The sequence below is a fragment of the Narcine bancroftii genome, chromosome 4 (assembly GCF_036971445.1).
Source record: "Narcine bancroftii isolate sNarBan1 chromosome 4, sNarBan1.hap1, whole genome shotgun sequence".
Classification (NCBI taxonomy): domain Eukaryota; kingdom Metazoa; phylum Chordata; class Chondrichthyes; order Torpediniformes; family Narcinidae; genus Narcine; species Narcine bancroftii.
This window is the reverse complement of record NC_091472.1, coordinates 173,031,605-173,047,537: the sequence shown is the minus strand read 5'-3', so window position 1 is coordinate 173,047,537 and position 15,933 is coordinate 173,031,605. Positions and strand designations below refer to the sequence as shown.

The 15,933-nt window shown below is 41.9% G+C and overlaps 1 protein-coding gene across 10 annotated transcripts in view; it reads left to right on the top strand.

Annotated features, from left to right (window-relative positions):
* The window catches only part of LOC138761237 (calcineurin-binding protein cabin-1-like), a 200,181-nt gene that overhangs the window by 80,051 nt on the left and 104,197 nt on the right, over nucleotides 1-15,933 (top strand). For all 10 annotated transcript variants that reach the window (XM_069933028.1, XM_069933032.1, XM_069933027.1 and 7 more), the window contains 2 exons: nucleotides 1,729-1,916; nucleotides 13,714-13,863. In XM_069933028.1, coding sequence (XP_069789129.1) covers nucleotides 1,729-1,916; nucleotides 13,714-13,863 — 338 coding nt within the window. The remainder of the gene's footprint in view (nucleotides 1-1,728; nucleotides 1,917-13,713; nucleotides 13,864-15,933) is intronic.

Below are 15,933 nucleotides of genomic sequence, written 5' to 3'. Positions count from 1 at the left end.
GGTGCAACAGCGATTGCACTATGAGAAGACTGAAGCAAGAAAAGTTGACATGAGGGTGGGTGGTTGCCCATTGATTTGATCCACCAGGATTGTTGTCCAAGAGGGTGCACAAAATTTTTGAGGAGTTCTGTCACCTAATGTGACCCCTACCTAGTCAGAGGACACACCAGCTGCCAATCAAGGTTTGGTTCCACCCATTAATGCACACCTTGCTGTTGGTACCATATAAATTACCTGGATTGGACTCTCCACCCTGCCTGTACTTGGCCTTGGACCATTAGTTATTTTAATTGGATTAACCATCCTGGAACTGAGCCATTGGCTAACAACTGGGGCTGAACCCTCCAAAAGTGCTGTGTGTTCTTTGTTCTCCCTCTTTGCTGGCTTGGGACCACCCTGCTTCACTCCAGGCCTAGAAATGTGGAAGGGTGCTGGAGAAACTGTTGGTAAGATGTGAACTGTTTAAAAGGATTGGAAGTGTTTAATTAGTATCCCTTGTAGCAAAGAGCTGTACCTGCACTGAGTCAAGGGATGGTGGGCCATTGTAGTGAGTTTTTCTTGATCATTGTATCTACCAGTTCATTGTGTGTGTGTGTGTGTGTGTGTGTGTGTGTGTGTGTGTGTGTGTGTGTGTGTGTGTGTGTGTGTGTGTGTGTGTGTGTGTGAGAGAATGTATTTTGTAACCAAGCCATTTTTCCCATGTTTGTTAATTCTCCACTATTACTTTCCCATGGCTGCTGTAAACTGTGCATGTGTATGTGTGCTGCATCAGTTACTATTTCTCACACTTGCCTTCTGTAAATATAATCCTTCCCTAACAAAACTGTGTCCAGAGTCCTTGCCTTTGAGACCCACCAAACCTTTTTCCTCACTCACAACACCTGCACATAGCATCTTTCAGATACTTCTGTCTGGAAAGAGATATAGGAGTATCAGAGCCAGGATCACCAGGCTGATAAACAACTTCTCCCCATGGGCAGTGAGAGTACTGAATGACTAAATGAACTGCTCAAGTTGACCCTCCCAGACTATACTATTTATTTAACAATAATTACTTATTTTTTATATGTGTATTTGTTCTGCATATGTATCGCTTGTTTGTATGAGTGTTATCTCTGGTTGTGTGTTTGCATGTTTTGCATCAAGGACTGGAGAATGCTGTTTTGTCGGGTTGTATTTGTGCATTTGGATGATAAATAAACTTGAACATGAACTTAAAAGAATATGGACCAAATGTAGGTGAATGAGGGCAAGCCCAGAATGCCAGCTTGGTTGACGTAGCTAAGTTGGGGCAAAGGGCCTGCTCCATGCTGTATGACTCAACCTGCATTGACCTTAATTTGCCAATTATTTGCATGTTTTGTAAGTATGTTGACTTTCTATTGTATGTTTCTGCAGTCATCATTATTAGATATCTCCCCTTCTCACAATTTCAACATTTGCAAATTTCAAGTACTGTATTTTTGGTCCAAAGCCCAAATAGTTAATGTAAATGTTCTGATCACTTTTTACCGGCATCATAGATTTCAGTGCCTGGACTTTCTAGTCTGCAGGAAGAACCTGTCTAGATATAAAGCACTGACGTGTCTCATTTAAAGTGAGCCATACAGTTCCAGTCAGGCAATTGGAATTGGATACTTTACAGAATAATTTCTTGTTTACATATGGTGCTCAAGGAACCAATTCTTATTTGGATAAAATCTCAAAGTGTGTTTGTTTTCTCACTAGTTTCTCCTCGGAAATGTGCTTCCAGCAGCACGGCTGCTCAGCTGGGACCTGATTTTCCAGGAAGCCATTATTTGGGGGACCTGATTCAACTTGCCTTCACTTCCTCGCAGAGGGATCTGTTTGAGAATGACTGGCTGGTTTTTGTTGTTCAAGTGTATTGGTTGAAAGCCAGGTTCATGGCATTGCAGGTCAGTATTTTCTGAGTTGAAGCTCTGCTTATAAGGAGAGTTCAATGGTACCAGCTTTCTGATTCTTAGCTCATTGTATATAATACAACCAGATGAAAACATGTTTCTCTGGACCACGGTGTGCATACATAATAAATACAAAGTACGTAGTAATCATAGATAGATAACAAAAATATTTTTTCTTTCTTCTTTCTTTCTTTGGCTTGGCTTCGCGGACGAAGATTTATGGAGGGGTAAAGTCCATGTCAGCTGCAGGCTCGTTTGTGGCTGACAAGTCCGATGCGGGACAGGCAGACGCGGTTGTAGGGGAAAATTGGTGGGTTGGGGTTGGGTGTTGGGTTTTTCCTCCTTTGCCTTTTGTCGGTGAGGTGGGCTTTGCAGTCTTCTTCAAAGGAGGTTGCTGCCCGCCGAACTGTGAGGCGCCAAGATGCACGGTTTGAGGCGATAAATATAATATAAAAATAAATATGTATAAATATTTCAGAATAATTTGCTAATTTTATATTAAGAAACAAAAGGTTGCAGGGTACTGTTCATCAATCACAGAGCCTGTGGGGGAAAAAGCTCAGCCCGCCACACCACCAACATCCCACCACCGGAATCGCTGCCGCCCCCTGAGCAGTTTAACTTATAGTCTATGGGCAGTCAGCCTCTGCATCTGACCTGGGGGTCTGGAGCCGGCAGATCAGAGTCCAAGTGCAAAGCTTTGAGGCAGTTCACTGTGAATCTGTCCGATCGGACGCTAATGTTCAGTGTAAATACGATACCGTCTCTCTGTGGTACCTTTGTATGGGCACTGTAGGAGTGTTCCTTGCAGACCTCCCCTTACGAAAACATAATTGGTGGACTGCAGGTCTATGGGGACGTGGCTGGGTGGCGTGCCGTGCCGAGACGGTGGCCGGGGGAGGGGGTGTTTACCTGCTTTTACTCTCATCCTGTGGAGGACGTCTTAGGTGCTGGGCTGTGGGCCAGGGTGGGGGAGGGAATGGGTTGAAATGGATGCCCTGGGAATGGTGAGTGGGAAACCATACACCAGCTCTGTCGACGAGGCTGCCAGCTCCTGTTTCAGTGCTGTGTGAATGTCTGGCAGTACCCATGAGAGCTCATCTCCCCAGTTCGGGCTATGCAGCTGTGCTTTCAAGACGGCCTTCAGATGGTGGTGGTGGAAACGCTCAACCAGGCCATGGTTGACTGCTGCAGAATTTAGTCAGATTGGACCAGAGTGAGGAGATGAACTGAGCCCTTCGGTCTGAGATGATGTGGGTTGGGACTCTGAAGTGCATTACCCAGGTGGATAGGAAAGCCCTGGCACACATCTCTGTATTGCACGCCGGCATACGTATTGCCTCTGGCCAGCAGGTAAAATGGTCAATCATTATGAACAAGTGCCACATTCCCTGGCTCACGGGGAGTGGGCCGATAATGTCTATGTGGATATGCTCGAACCAGCGTTGCGCTGGCTCGAAAGTCTAGAGTGGGGCTTTTGTGTGCCGATGTATCTTGGCGCACTGGCAGTATAAGCAGGTTCAGGCCCACAGGGTTACGCCTTGGCGGAGGCCATGCCACGTGAACTTGTCGGACAGCAGGCGGACTGTGGGATAGGTCATGGATCTTATCGAAAACCTGTGGAGACATCGCACAGCAGGGATGGGCCTCCTAGTGAGGGGCAGAAATCTCTGATCTTTAGGCTGGTGATGGCCATCTAGTAGGCCTGGATGTCCACATCCTCTGTCTTGCCCTTGGCCAGCTGGGCAACGTCGAGCCCTCCTGAGGTTGCAGTGATTGTGGGTCTGGACAGCGCGTCGGCCACCACGTTGGACTTGCCTGTAACGTGGCGAATGTCTGTGATATATTCTGAGATGTAGGAGAACTGCCGCTGTTGTCTTGTCGACCACTAGTCCGAGACCTTGCCGAGTGTGTAGATTAGTGGTTTGTGGTCCGTGTAGGTAGTGAAAACCCTTCCCTCTAGCGTATACTGGAAATGCTGTATCGCCAGGTACATGGCCAACAGTTTGTGGTCAAACATGCTGTATTTTAGCTCTGGCGTTCAAAGGTGCTTACTGAAAAAAGCAAAGTGGCTCCAGTGCTCGTCCACCCATTGCTCCAGCACTGTGGCCACTGCTCTGTCTGATGCATCTGTTGCAAGGGCTAGGGGTAAGGTAGAGTGTGGGTGCGCCAGGACCGTGACTTTTGCCAGTGCTGTTTTCATGGCGTGGAAGGCTTCTGTGACATCTAGCATTGATTGGAGCGTCTCGTCGCCAAGCTTGACGAGGTTGAACAGGGGCTGCATGAGACTGGCCACTCCTTGTAGGAAGCAATAATAGAAGTTAACCATCCCCAGGAACTCCTGCAGGCCTATGGTCATGTTTTGCTTGGGGAAATTTTGAATGACCTGTACCTTGTTGGGCAGTGGTATGTCTCCCTCTGGGATGATGCGGTGTCACAAGAAGTCTATTGTCTCTAAACCGAACTGGCACTTGACCAGGTTCACCGTGAGCCCGAACTGCTGCAGTCTGTCGAACAGGAGGGTCAGATGTGTCCTGTGAGTGCTGGCGTTGGGGCTGGCAATGAGGATGTTGTCTAAGTAGACGAAGAACAGTATTCACCATGCTTCCCTGTGAGCCCGTCGCATTGCTACTGTGTCATGCCACAGTTGGGGTTTCCGGTGGGCTGGTCCCAATGGCGAGGCCGACGGTGTAGATGGGCTGCATGTGGAGGGAGCTCTGCTTTGGGGTGCGGACAGCCTGTCTGCCTCCTTGGCTACTAAGTGTGGGGCGCTGAAATCCATATCCAAAACTGCCGAGGAAACGTACTGGCAGCTTTGAGAGGAACAGGGCCTCAAAGAGGAAACAGTCCGTTTGCCCATCCACTAAGACCACCATCTCGTGCGTGAGCTCCAAGGGATTCTTGTCGCCCAGGGCCTGCATGTTTAAAATCCGAATGGCACGCTCGTGCCGGCTGAGTTCTAGGATGTCGAGTAGAAACCACTGGAATTGCTTGTACTTTTGCTCCATTGGCGGGTTCTCCACGAAGGAGCTTACTTTGGCAGCAGTGGCGGCATCCACTGCACTGATGACGTGCCAGAACTTGGTGTCCTCTGAGACGATTCCCCTGATGTGGAACTTGGACTCAGCCAGTTCCTGGGCTGGTTTGCCCAGAAGGATGGTAAATGCACGCCCACCGCGTTGGTTGTAGCTGCTGCGACTGTAATAGAAGTGGATTCTTGCATTCTGATGCTTTCGATGTGAGTTCCAAGATGTTGGAATCGTCGGGGTCACCACTGTAGCGACTGTGCTACGAAATGATGTTCACATAGGTCGAGGGTGAACCAAAAACTGGCTTTATTATTTGAATTTGCCACGTTGCCCAGTGGGGAATGCTCACCTCTGGTGACGTATGCACCGGCTTCCGGAAGTGATGTCAGTGCGTTGCTGTGTATCTCTTTGGCCGGCACATTATAGTGCTCTAATGTTCTAATGTTCTATGAATTACAACCCATTGTTTTGTTTTGTGTGTCCTATTTGTTCTTTAAGTTGTATGTAACTTTTTTCCATAGATATGCAACTATTCATCTTAGCAGTCCCATCATGCCATATGTAGTGGGGAGTCAGATTTCCTAGTAATCGCAATAAATTTCTTAACCACTGTTAAGGCTATTTTAACAAATGAAATTTGGAATTTGGTTAATTTATTGCTTATTTCAATAAAGTTCTCCAAAAGATAAAGCTCCAGGTTATCTGTGAAGACCACTGTTACAAGCCCAAAGGACCCCAAAACCCAGATATTCACTACAAGTAGTTACTTAAACAAAAGTTGTTTTTAATTATCTTTAAACCCCAGCCAAATAATTTGTTCCATTTCACTAATTTCAGGTGGGGCCATGTGTGGCCCTCATCTTTCTCTTAGGAATGATCTTAGCTTGAGAAAAAAAAAGCAAGTCCCATTAGCTACTTCATATTTACTTATTAATAGTTCAAAAGACATAAAAGGTACATCCACATTACAGTCATCAATATACCTTTTTCATACCATGTATTTTATATTTTGTTACCCAGATTCATAGGCAGTAACACATTTTTACATAATGGTGTTCCTTGTGATATACCTGCTTTTTCCCCCCAATACAGGTACACGATCCTTTATCCGAAACCCTTGGGGGATAGTGTGTTCTGAATTTTGGAGTTTTCTGGATTTTGGGAAGGTGGATTTAAGCCCATCTGAATTGTGATGCCGTATCCACCCCTCTCGGCCGCCCGACTCGAGCTGCTGGTTCCTCGGCCACCTGACTCGCGCTGCTGGTCCCTCGGCCATCCGACTCGCACTGCTGGTCTCCCCCCGCCCACTTGACTCGCGCTGCCGCCTCTCTACCCATTTGCTGGATTTTGGAGCTTTCCAGATTTTCGATGTCCGGATAAAGGATCGTGTTCCTGTACATTCATTTATTTCTTGCCACATTTTAAACATGCATATTAATATAGGGTTATCTATCTTTTTTGTTACATTCCACTTGTAAATAAAGTCCTTCGCTATCTCCTCTTTTATTTAATTAATTCTCATTCAGATCCAAGAGGAGGGGACTGTCTGCTTCAAAGAAAAATGATAAAAATCTTGTTTGTGCTGATAAATAATACTTTTTAAAATCTGGGAGCCTAAATTCTCCCAGTTTATAATCCCATGTTAGTTTTTCAATGAAATTCCTGCTACTTTATAATTCCATAGGAATTGCCTTATGTTATTTTTCAATAAAGTAAAGAAATTTTTTGGTAGTGCAAAAGGCAACGATTGACAAAGATTCTGTAATCTTGGCATCACATTCATTTTAATGAAATTTACTCTTTCTACTAAAGTAATCGACAGGTCTTTCCATTTCTGTAAATCTTTATTTTTTTCTAAAAGAGGAGTGTAATTAAATTTATACAAGTTCTGTAAATTATTATCTTTCATTATTCCTAAAAATTGAATTCCTTCCATTTAAATCTACTACCTTTTGATATCTTTCATAATCAAAATTCCACAATGATATTATCTCACTCTTGTCCATATTTATTTTATATCCTGATGCTCTTCCATATTTTTCTAATATTGTTTGTAATTTTATCAAGGATTCAGCTGGGTCAGATAAATGTAATAGCACATCATCAACAAATAATTTTATGTTTTTCCTGTCCACCTTTGAAGCTCTTAATATTCAGATCTCTGTCAGTGGTTCAATCTCTAGGATAAAAAGCCCTGGGGACAGAGGACACCCCTGTCTTCTCAAACTAGTCAACGGCATCTGATTATTAGTTATAATTTTGGTTTGTCGTTTATGATAGAGTTTTTATCTAATTCATAAATTTTCTGCCTAAACCAATTTTTTTCCCAATGTTTTAAATAAGAAAGACCATTCTCAATGTTTGAATGCTTTTTCTGCATCTAGGGAGACACTTATTCATGGATTTTGCCATATGTATCAAGTTAAATAGTCTATCCAGACTATTTGAAGAATGTCTTCCATTGGCAAATCCCACCTGATCTGTATTGATTTTGGTAGATATTGTCCCAGTCTATTAGTAGCGTATTTGCCAATATTTTATAATCAACATGCAGAAGTGATGAAGTTTTTAATGGGTCTTTACTTTTCTTGGTGGCACTTGTAATAATAGCAGTTGAGAAAGATTCTGGTAGGGTCTGGGTCTCCACCGCCCAGTCAAATACATAAGAGATATCAATAAATCGCTAAATTGTAGAACTCAGGAGGAAACCCATCCTCCCCCAGAGATATGTTAGCTTGTAAAGTGTCCAAAGCTTTCTCAATTTTTTCTCTTGTGAAAGGGGCATCGAAAGCAACCCGTTCTCTATTTTAAAATTTTATATTTATTAAAAATTCATCCATCTTAGTTTCATCTTCTAATAATACTGATTTGTATAGTTTCATGTAATATTGTCTAAAACATTTTTTTTCTTTTTGATTATATGTTATAATATGGGCCTCTGTTTTCATTGCATTTATCATCCTAGATGACTTCTCTGCCTTTACCTGCCAAGATAAAACTTTGTGCCTGCTCTCCTAATTCATAATATTTTTGTTTAGTTTTTAATATTTTTTTTCCATCCTATATGTTTATGATGCGTTATATTGTGAGCAGATAGGGACAGAGTAGCGAGGTGGAACCAACCATCAGCACAACACATTACCAGTGAATCCCATTTCACTTCATTGGGCGAGGAGAAAAACGACAGCCACACCAAAGCCTTGAAGTCGAGACTGAGTTATTGCACTGGCTGTCACATTTGTACGGGCCCCAGGCACTGATGACAGGGCCTTGCATCACCGGAGTGCCGATCTGGGATTGCTTGGTGTTCCCGTCACAGTTCCCAGTCTTCCCGCAGTATGGGAGGTCATCTGGGAGGACAGCTAGTGTCACTCTCTGGTTCACGTAGTTGCCACATTCATCAGCCATCTTGTGGGCTGGTCCTCATCTCCGTGTGTGGGTTTCTACATGACACCCCCTCCTCCCAGAATTGGTGATCGGCCCATTGTCCGCTGCATTGGGCAGTCTGCCCCTGTGTCGCGGGGGAGGAGTGGAGACCAGATGGTCACAGTCCAGATATGCCAGTTTCAAGTGGCCGACGGTAAAAGTCTCCTCCTTACCACCGATATATTTCTTGTAGAAAGACTATATCTGCCTTTAATTTTTTTAGATGTACCAAAACCTTCTTCCTTTTCATCCACCCATTTATCCCATTAACATTAAAGACTAATAGATTTTAGCGTTCTATTCATACAGGTTTTTAAGTAAATATTGTTTAACAATTAAAGCTTTATAATTGTTTAAATAATCGTGATCTTTCCCCTTTAAAAAACATAAATTATCAAATAAAGCCTACAGAATCTCTTGAGGAAGAAGAACTCCTCCCTTTAGCGGCATCTTTTTTTGATACTTCTCTCTGGGCACCATTCTCCCCTTTAGACTGGAGTCACCACTCTGCTACTACTTTTCCCAAATTTTCGTTCTTTACTGAGCTCTCAACATTTCAATAAAATTTCCTTTTCAATAATAAATTAAAGACGGTTTAAGAATATAACTTTTACTTAGTCCCATTGTAAACATTCTTCACAATCTTCTTTGGCAACCTTATTCTTTTCATAAACCTTGCAAGAAATCAGCCACCTCATTCTTAGTCTTGAAAATTTGCCGATGACGTTTTGCTAGTTCAACCCTCAAGATGCGGTGTATATTAAGTATTTCAAGTTTTTATAACGCAGTTGTCTTTTTACATCCTCAAACTCCTTCCTTTGCTTAATCAAAGTGGAACTAAAATCTTGAAAAAAAAATTGCACTTTTTTATAGTCAATCTCAGGCAGGCCATTATTTTGCTTAGAGCATTCATACGTTGCTCCCAGAATTGTCTCCAATTCCCAGTAACTCAAAAGTCTTACCAGGACCGGTGTGGTGACTGATTGCTGGCTCTTCTGGGTCTGAGCCCTTTCAATATGTAATTTTTCTTTGTATTTGTCTTCTCCCAGTACTAGTGGGATCCAGATTTCAAAGAAGTTAACTGGATCCCTTCCCTTGATCCCTTCTTTCCATCCGATAATTTGAACATTATTTCGTCTGCTAAAATTCTCCACATGGTCGATCTTGTCCAGCAGACCTTGTCTGTCCAACTCCCACTTCTTTGCAGCTTTTTCCAAAGCTTTTAGTTTATCTTAGATTTTTACCAAGTCTATTTCTGCTTGGTTCTCTCTTTCCAGAAGGTCTTCAATTATTTCTATAATTTCAGTCATCCTTTTAGACATGTTAGTTTCGACGCCTGCAAATTGATTGCTCAGGTTTTCCATTTTCTCCAGTTTTATATTTAGTTCTTGTCCTGACTCTGGGGTCCACTGGTCCCGAGGCCACTCTTACGCTGCTCCCTTTCGGGCTTTCACGATGTTCCTGACTGAGTAGAAACTTTTTCATTTTTTTTTGTTCTTGGCTGCCTTGTTCTCTGAGTATTTTCCTTGTCCAATTTTTTGTGAAAAAATTTTTAATTTAAAGATTTTAACTGCTTTTTTGATACTCTTCAAGGAGAGCTCAATCAAATCACATCTGTCTAAGTCCTTTGCATGGCCACATCCCCAGCTCCCTTTTAAATACACCCTCTCCCTGACTTGTGACCTATGCGATTTACAGTCATTTTTACATGGAACGGGAAAAAAAAGTAATGGCTGCCTGCGTATGATCTGAATGGTTTCTCCGTTGCCATTCAGTAACTCGCCAAAGAAGAGGGTGAGCAAGAGGAAAAACCCCTCCCTGCTGATAGATCTGGCAAGAAGCCGAGGAAGAAGCTTGATTTGGAATGGAAAATGACTTGATTTACACTTCCACATGCTATGCTGACATTCTTCCGACTTGCATCCATTTTGAGATATGACCAGTCGGTCAGAACGGAACTTGAGGACACATGTCGGGAAATAGCAGTTTATCAAATGAATGGCTCTCAACAACCTACTGTGATAGGGAGTTCCACAAGTTTCTAATTTAAGAATATTCTCCTCAATTCAATCTGAAATGGCTTCCCGTTAACTTTGAACTGATCTTTTCCAACATCAGCAACATTCTTCCTGTATCTAGCTGTCTAATCCTGTCAGAATTTTGTATGTCTCTATGAAATAACCTCTCATTCTTCTAAGTTCCAATGAGTAGAGCCCTACTTTATCCAGTATTTTTTCATGTGTAAGTTCTGCAGTCCCAGGAATCACTTGCTGCACCCTTAAATAGCAAGAATGAGCTTCTCAAATTCAGAGACCAAAACTGTGCCGAATAGGTAAAGTGTGGCATCATCAAGGTTCAATGTGACTACAGTTGAGCTTCCCTGCTTTTGTATTCAAAACCCTTGCAATGAAGGCAATCTGCAGTTTGCTTCCTTCATTTCCTACTGTACTTGCATTCATTCCAAGCTTTGATGACTGATGCATCATGACATCCAGGTCTCACTCCACCTTCCTTTTTTCCTAATTTCTCAAAATTTTGATAATTTCTCACCTAATGACAATGCCAAATGACCAAAGGAACTGCTCACACTTACCATCCGAGACTCATATTCACAAAACAATATTTACTTATTTGTATATATGAATACTTGGCCTGCATATGTATTTGTCTGTATGTGTGTTATGTCTGGTTGTGTGTCTGCATGTTTTGCACCAAGGACCAGAGAACGCTGTTTCGTCAGGTTGTACTCGTGCAATCAGATGACAATAAACTTGACTTCACTTGAAAATAAACCTCACCTATCTAGTTTCTTCTCATAACTGAAATGCTCCATGACAGGCAAAATCCTGGATAATTTCTTCTGCAATCTTTCTAGTGAATTTCTATCAGCGTAGTGACCAGAACTGCATCTACTGTAGTCCCAACTGAAGTTTTATCAAGTTATACCATGACCCCCTATGCTTTTGTATTCTTTGCCCTGACTAATGAAGGCCAGCATCCCACATGACTTTACCACTCCCTGTGCTCCCACTTTTGAGATACACTAAAGTTCCTTTCTTCCTAATTTCTCTTCGGGCCCTAGTATATGGTGCACATCCAACCCCTGTTGATCCTGTCTAAATGCATGATTGTGCATTTATTTGATTTAAATGCCATGGTGCCTTTTTATAGGGTACTGGTAAGGCTTCACCTTGAGCACTGTGTGCAGTTTCTCCTTATTTAAGAAAAGATGTACTGGTTTTGGAGGAAGTGCAGAGGAGATTTTTTTAAAGAGATAGAGCATGGTAGCATGTCCTTTTGGCCCACCAGCCTGCTCCATCCAATTACACCCATGTGACCATTGACCTCCTAATTCTACATATCTTTGGAACATGGGAAGAAAGTGGAGCACTAGGGGGAAACCCACAGGGAGAAAACAGACCAACTCCTACAGACAGTGGCGGATTTAATCCCAGGTCACTAGTGCTCTAATTACTCACTCTGATGCCCCACATTCATCAAGTTGATTCTGAAAATGAGAGATTTAGCTTGTGAGGAGAGGTTAAGTTACCTGGGGCTATACACTAGACTTTCAAAGGATGAGGGGGAATCTTATAGAAACGTATCAAGTGAGTGAAAGGAAAAGATGAGAATGTAGCCAACTGTTACAAAGAGACAAGTGGGAGGTTAAACTCTGAGATTTATTGAGGCTGGAAAGGCTCTTTTTATACAGTTGGAGTTCCCGCCATTGGTTTGATTGGCTGACATCAGCTGCATGAATAACAATAGTAGGCGGGAACATTCTTGCATGTGAATACCCTTCTTCCCCAGCCTGTTATTGATCTGTTAGCTGGGCAGCTCGGCCAGCGCCATTTTAGGGCTGCTGGTCTTGTACTGCTCCAGCTTTCAACTGCGCCAGTTCGCTGTGTTAAGGAACGTGTTAAGATTGCAGGGGGAAAATTATGAGAGGAAATTTCTTCACACAAAGGATTGTTGGGATGTGGAATGGGGTTGCGGCAGAGGTGGTTGAAGGAAAAACGTTATTTACATTTAAGGAAAGACTGGATAATTACATGGAGGGGAGAGGATTGGAAGGGTATGGACCAGGTGCTGGTCAGTGGGACTAGGAGGGTGGGGATTTGTTCCAGCATGGACAAGTAGGGCCAAACTGGCCTGTTCTGTGCTGTATATGGTTATGTGGTGTTACAGTGTGTTATACTGCTGTTTACTACTGCGCGCGCCGCGCTGGCTCCATCTCCGTGGTGATGGGCCACCACAAGAGAAGCAGGGGGTTAAACAAGAAAATCTGCAGACACCATGAATGGAGTTTACACAAAAATGCTGGAGAAACTCAGCAAGTCATGAAGTGTTCTTTATATTGCAAAGATAAAGATACATAACCAACGTTTTGTGCCTGAGCCCTTCATCAAAGTATGAGCAAAAAGCAGGCAGGCACCTGAATAAAATGGGAGAGGAGCACAGGCCCATAGGCAAGAGGACATAGGTGGATACAGGTGGGAGGGCACAAGAGAAGAAAACTGAGAAGTGTTAAGGGGAAGGGATATCTTAATGGAGAAGGAAAGGAAACAGGATTGGGGAAAGAGAGGAAGTCAAGGGATTGGCCGAATGGAAATCAGTGAAGTTGTTGTTATTGGCATGTGGTTGGAGGGTGCCCAGGCGGAATATTAGGTGATAGAAGCAGGGAGGTTGTTTCCCCTGGTAGGTGAGATGAGGGGACATTGCCTCAAGGTTCAGGGTATAATTGATGATTGAGATGAGAAAGAACTGCTTCTTTCAGAGAGGAGTGAATCTGGAATTGTCTGCCCACTGAGGGCAGACATGAGGGCTCCCTCATGAAATATATTTCAAACACAGATCGGTAGATTATTGAATAATGGGAAGTGAGGGTTATGGAAAATGGGCAGGGAAATGGAGCTGAGTCCGCAGGTGGATCAGTCATGATCTTATTGAATGGCATTTTATGCTTGATGGGCCAAGTGGTCTGCACCATTTCCTATGTTCTTGGTCAAGTGCTAATCTGGTGATGCCGTACACTGTTGTATAATGCAAAATTATGATTTTAAGTAATTGGAGAGACACACTGAAACTTTTGAGGGTATCTTAAATCACATACACTGTACTTTACAGTACATTATTCAAATTTTTCCTATGCTGAAGCTGATGTTGTGCAGACCAGGAATGGTGCAAACTGTGAGGCTGCCAGTAAATGTAATAATGTCAAATTGGTGCATGTTGTATATTCAGAAATTCTTCATGAAGGAAAATAATTTTGTATTAATCAATGTGAATAAGATTCAAACCCACCAATTTTTATGTTTTAACATATTCTTTCACAGGGTGATATGGAACAAGCTCTGGAGAGCTATGATATCTGCACTAGCTTGTTTTGCAGTTCAATGGGGATTAAGGTGGGCAGCAGGAATGGTGATGGTTTCACAATCAGACTGCCAAATTTACATGTGGATTCTGCCATATCACTGGACGAGGTACAAAATTTTGCTTTCTGTCCTGAAAAATATTGAGTAACAATAGCAGAAGAACTATCATTTGATGTTTTATGCAATTGGTCATGCTTGCTGGTGTGTTAGAAAAAAGATGAAAAAAAATCGTCATCCATATTTCCATATTTAAGTCTTATTGTTCTTGTATATATCATTTTAAGAGATGGAGATCCGAAATTGGCAGTTTCTAACATATTGTATGTATGGTTCCCAAATTTGTTCAAGTATATTTGTCTTTTAGATTCTAGGTAATTTTTTCTAATGGAAAACACTTGTTCATTTCTATATGCCATTGTTGTATTTTTAAGCTTGCCTCCATTTTCCAAGAGGTCATTATACACTTTTTTACTGCTGCAAACACTATCATAATAAAGCTTTTTTGGGCTCTGTCTAATTTTAGGCCTAGTTTTTTTGTCTTTTATGTTATTTAACAGAAAGATTTCTGGATCTTTTGGTATGTTATCTTTTGTAATTCTGTTTTATATTATTTTCAGCCAAGTTTTTAATCTCTATCCTCTATGCTGACTCATTCCCTTCCTTTATACAACCCACTACTGTGGTATCGTCAGCAAATTTGTAGAAGGCGTATTTGTCACACTGACCCCACAGTCGTATGTGTAAAATGAGTAGAGCAGGGGGCTAAGAACACAGCTCCGGTATTGATGAAAATTGTGGAGGAGAAGTTCTCACCAATCTTCAATGATTGTGGTCTGTAGGTGAGGAAATTGATGATCCAGTTAGACAGTGGGGTGTTAACTCCCAGGACTTGGAGTTTGCTGATCAGTTTTGAAGGGATGATGGTGTTAAATTGCTGAACTGTAGTCGATAAAGAACATCCTGATGTGTGCATTTTGCTGCCAGTGTTCCAGGGCTTTGTGTAGAGCCAATGAGATGGCATCAGCCGTAGACCAGTTATTATGATAGGCGAACTGGAATGTATCCATATCACCGCTCAGACAGGAGATGTGCATCTTGCATTCTGCCATCTCCTAATCTGTAACATTGTAGTGTTGCCACACTTAAGCCATCTGCTGGATACATGACACTGATGGTTTATATTCCCTCCATGTCCTCTCCATTACTGGATCCATCAGTGTTAATTTAATGAGAATTGCATACATAATCTGGTGTTTCATATCTATGCAAGAGTCTAACCAGCAGGAATTTTCCTATGTATCTAATCCATTGATGGTGGAATCTTGTCTATCAATGTCTCAAAATACTCTTTTTGCTTAGAGGGAGGATTAAAAAAGAAATATAAAATGAAATTGCCCTGATGCAACTTAGCTGAAGAAAGCTTTTCAGTTGGAGTAGCACATCAAATTAAATCAGTTGTTGATGTTCAACAGAAGAATGAAACAAATTTTGTGAAAGCCAAAGATCAAAAATAAAATCTAAATGGTGGAAATCCTCAGGTCATCCTTCCATTCAGGATTGTATCCACTTTCTGAGAGTAAGGGCTTGCAGAATTTTCTGCTTTTCTTTGTGTTTTTTTTTCTGTTTAGAATTTCTAGTTTATAATTCTGGTTTTGTCATCTATTAGTCTTCTAGTCTTTTTCTTATTTCTTCCTTTACCTCCTTCACCTTGCACAATAATCACTTAACTGTTCCAGTCTTCCAGTATAATAGAGCTCTTCTTCCCTCTTACTGCATCTTGACCATTCCTCTAGCTTTTTCTCATTCTATTAGTAGTTTCCTTCTCCACAAATTCAACCTGAGTAGTTTTGATGTCCTCTCTTTGTATTTTTATAAAATAATGTTTCAAATAATTAATATGGTGTAGATTGTTAATTTATAAAGTTTATTGAAATTTCTTTATTGGATATTGTTTGAAAATTTTAGATTATGCTTTGCAGAAATTGTACTTGAGTTGTTTTGCAATTAGGTTTTCAGTTCAGCATTGAGGAATACACATTTAAAAAAAACTCTTTGTTCATTCAATTCCCCACCCAGCATTAACCTATATGAGATGCTCTTCAGGTTCCAAAAGCAAGCCTGTGACCAACATTTGAATCCATGTGTGTTTTGGGCTTATTACCAGTCCCTATACCTGTC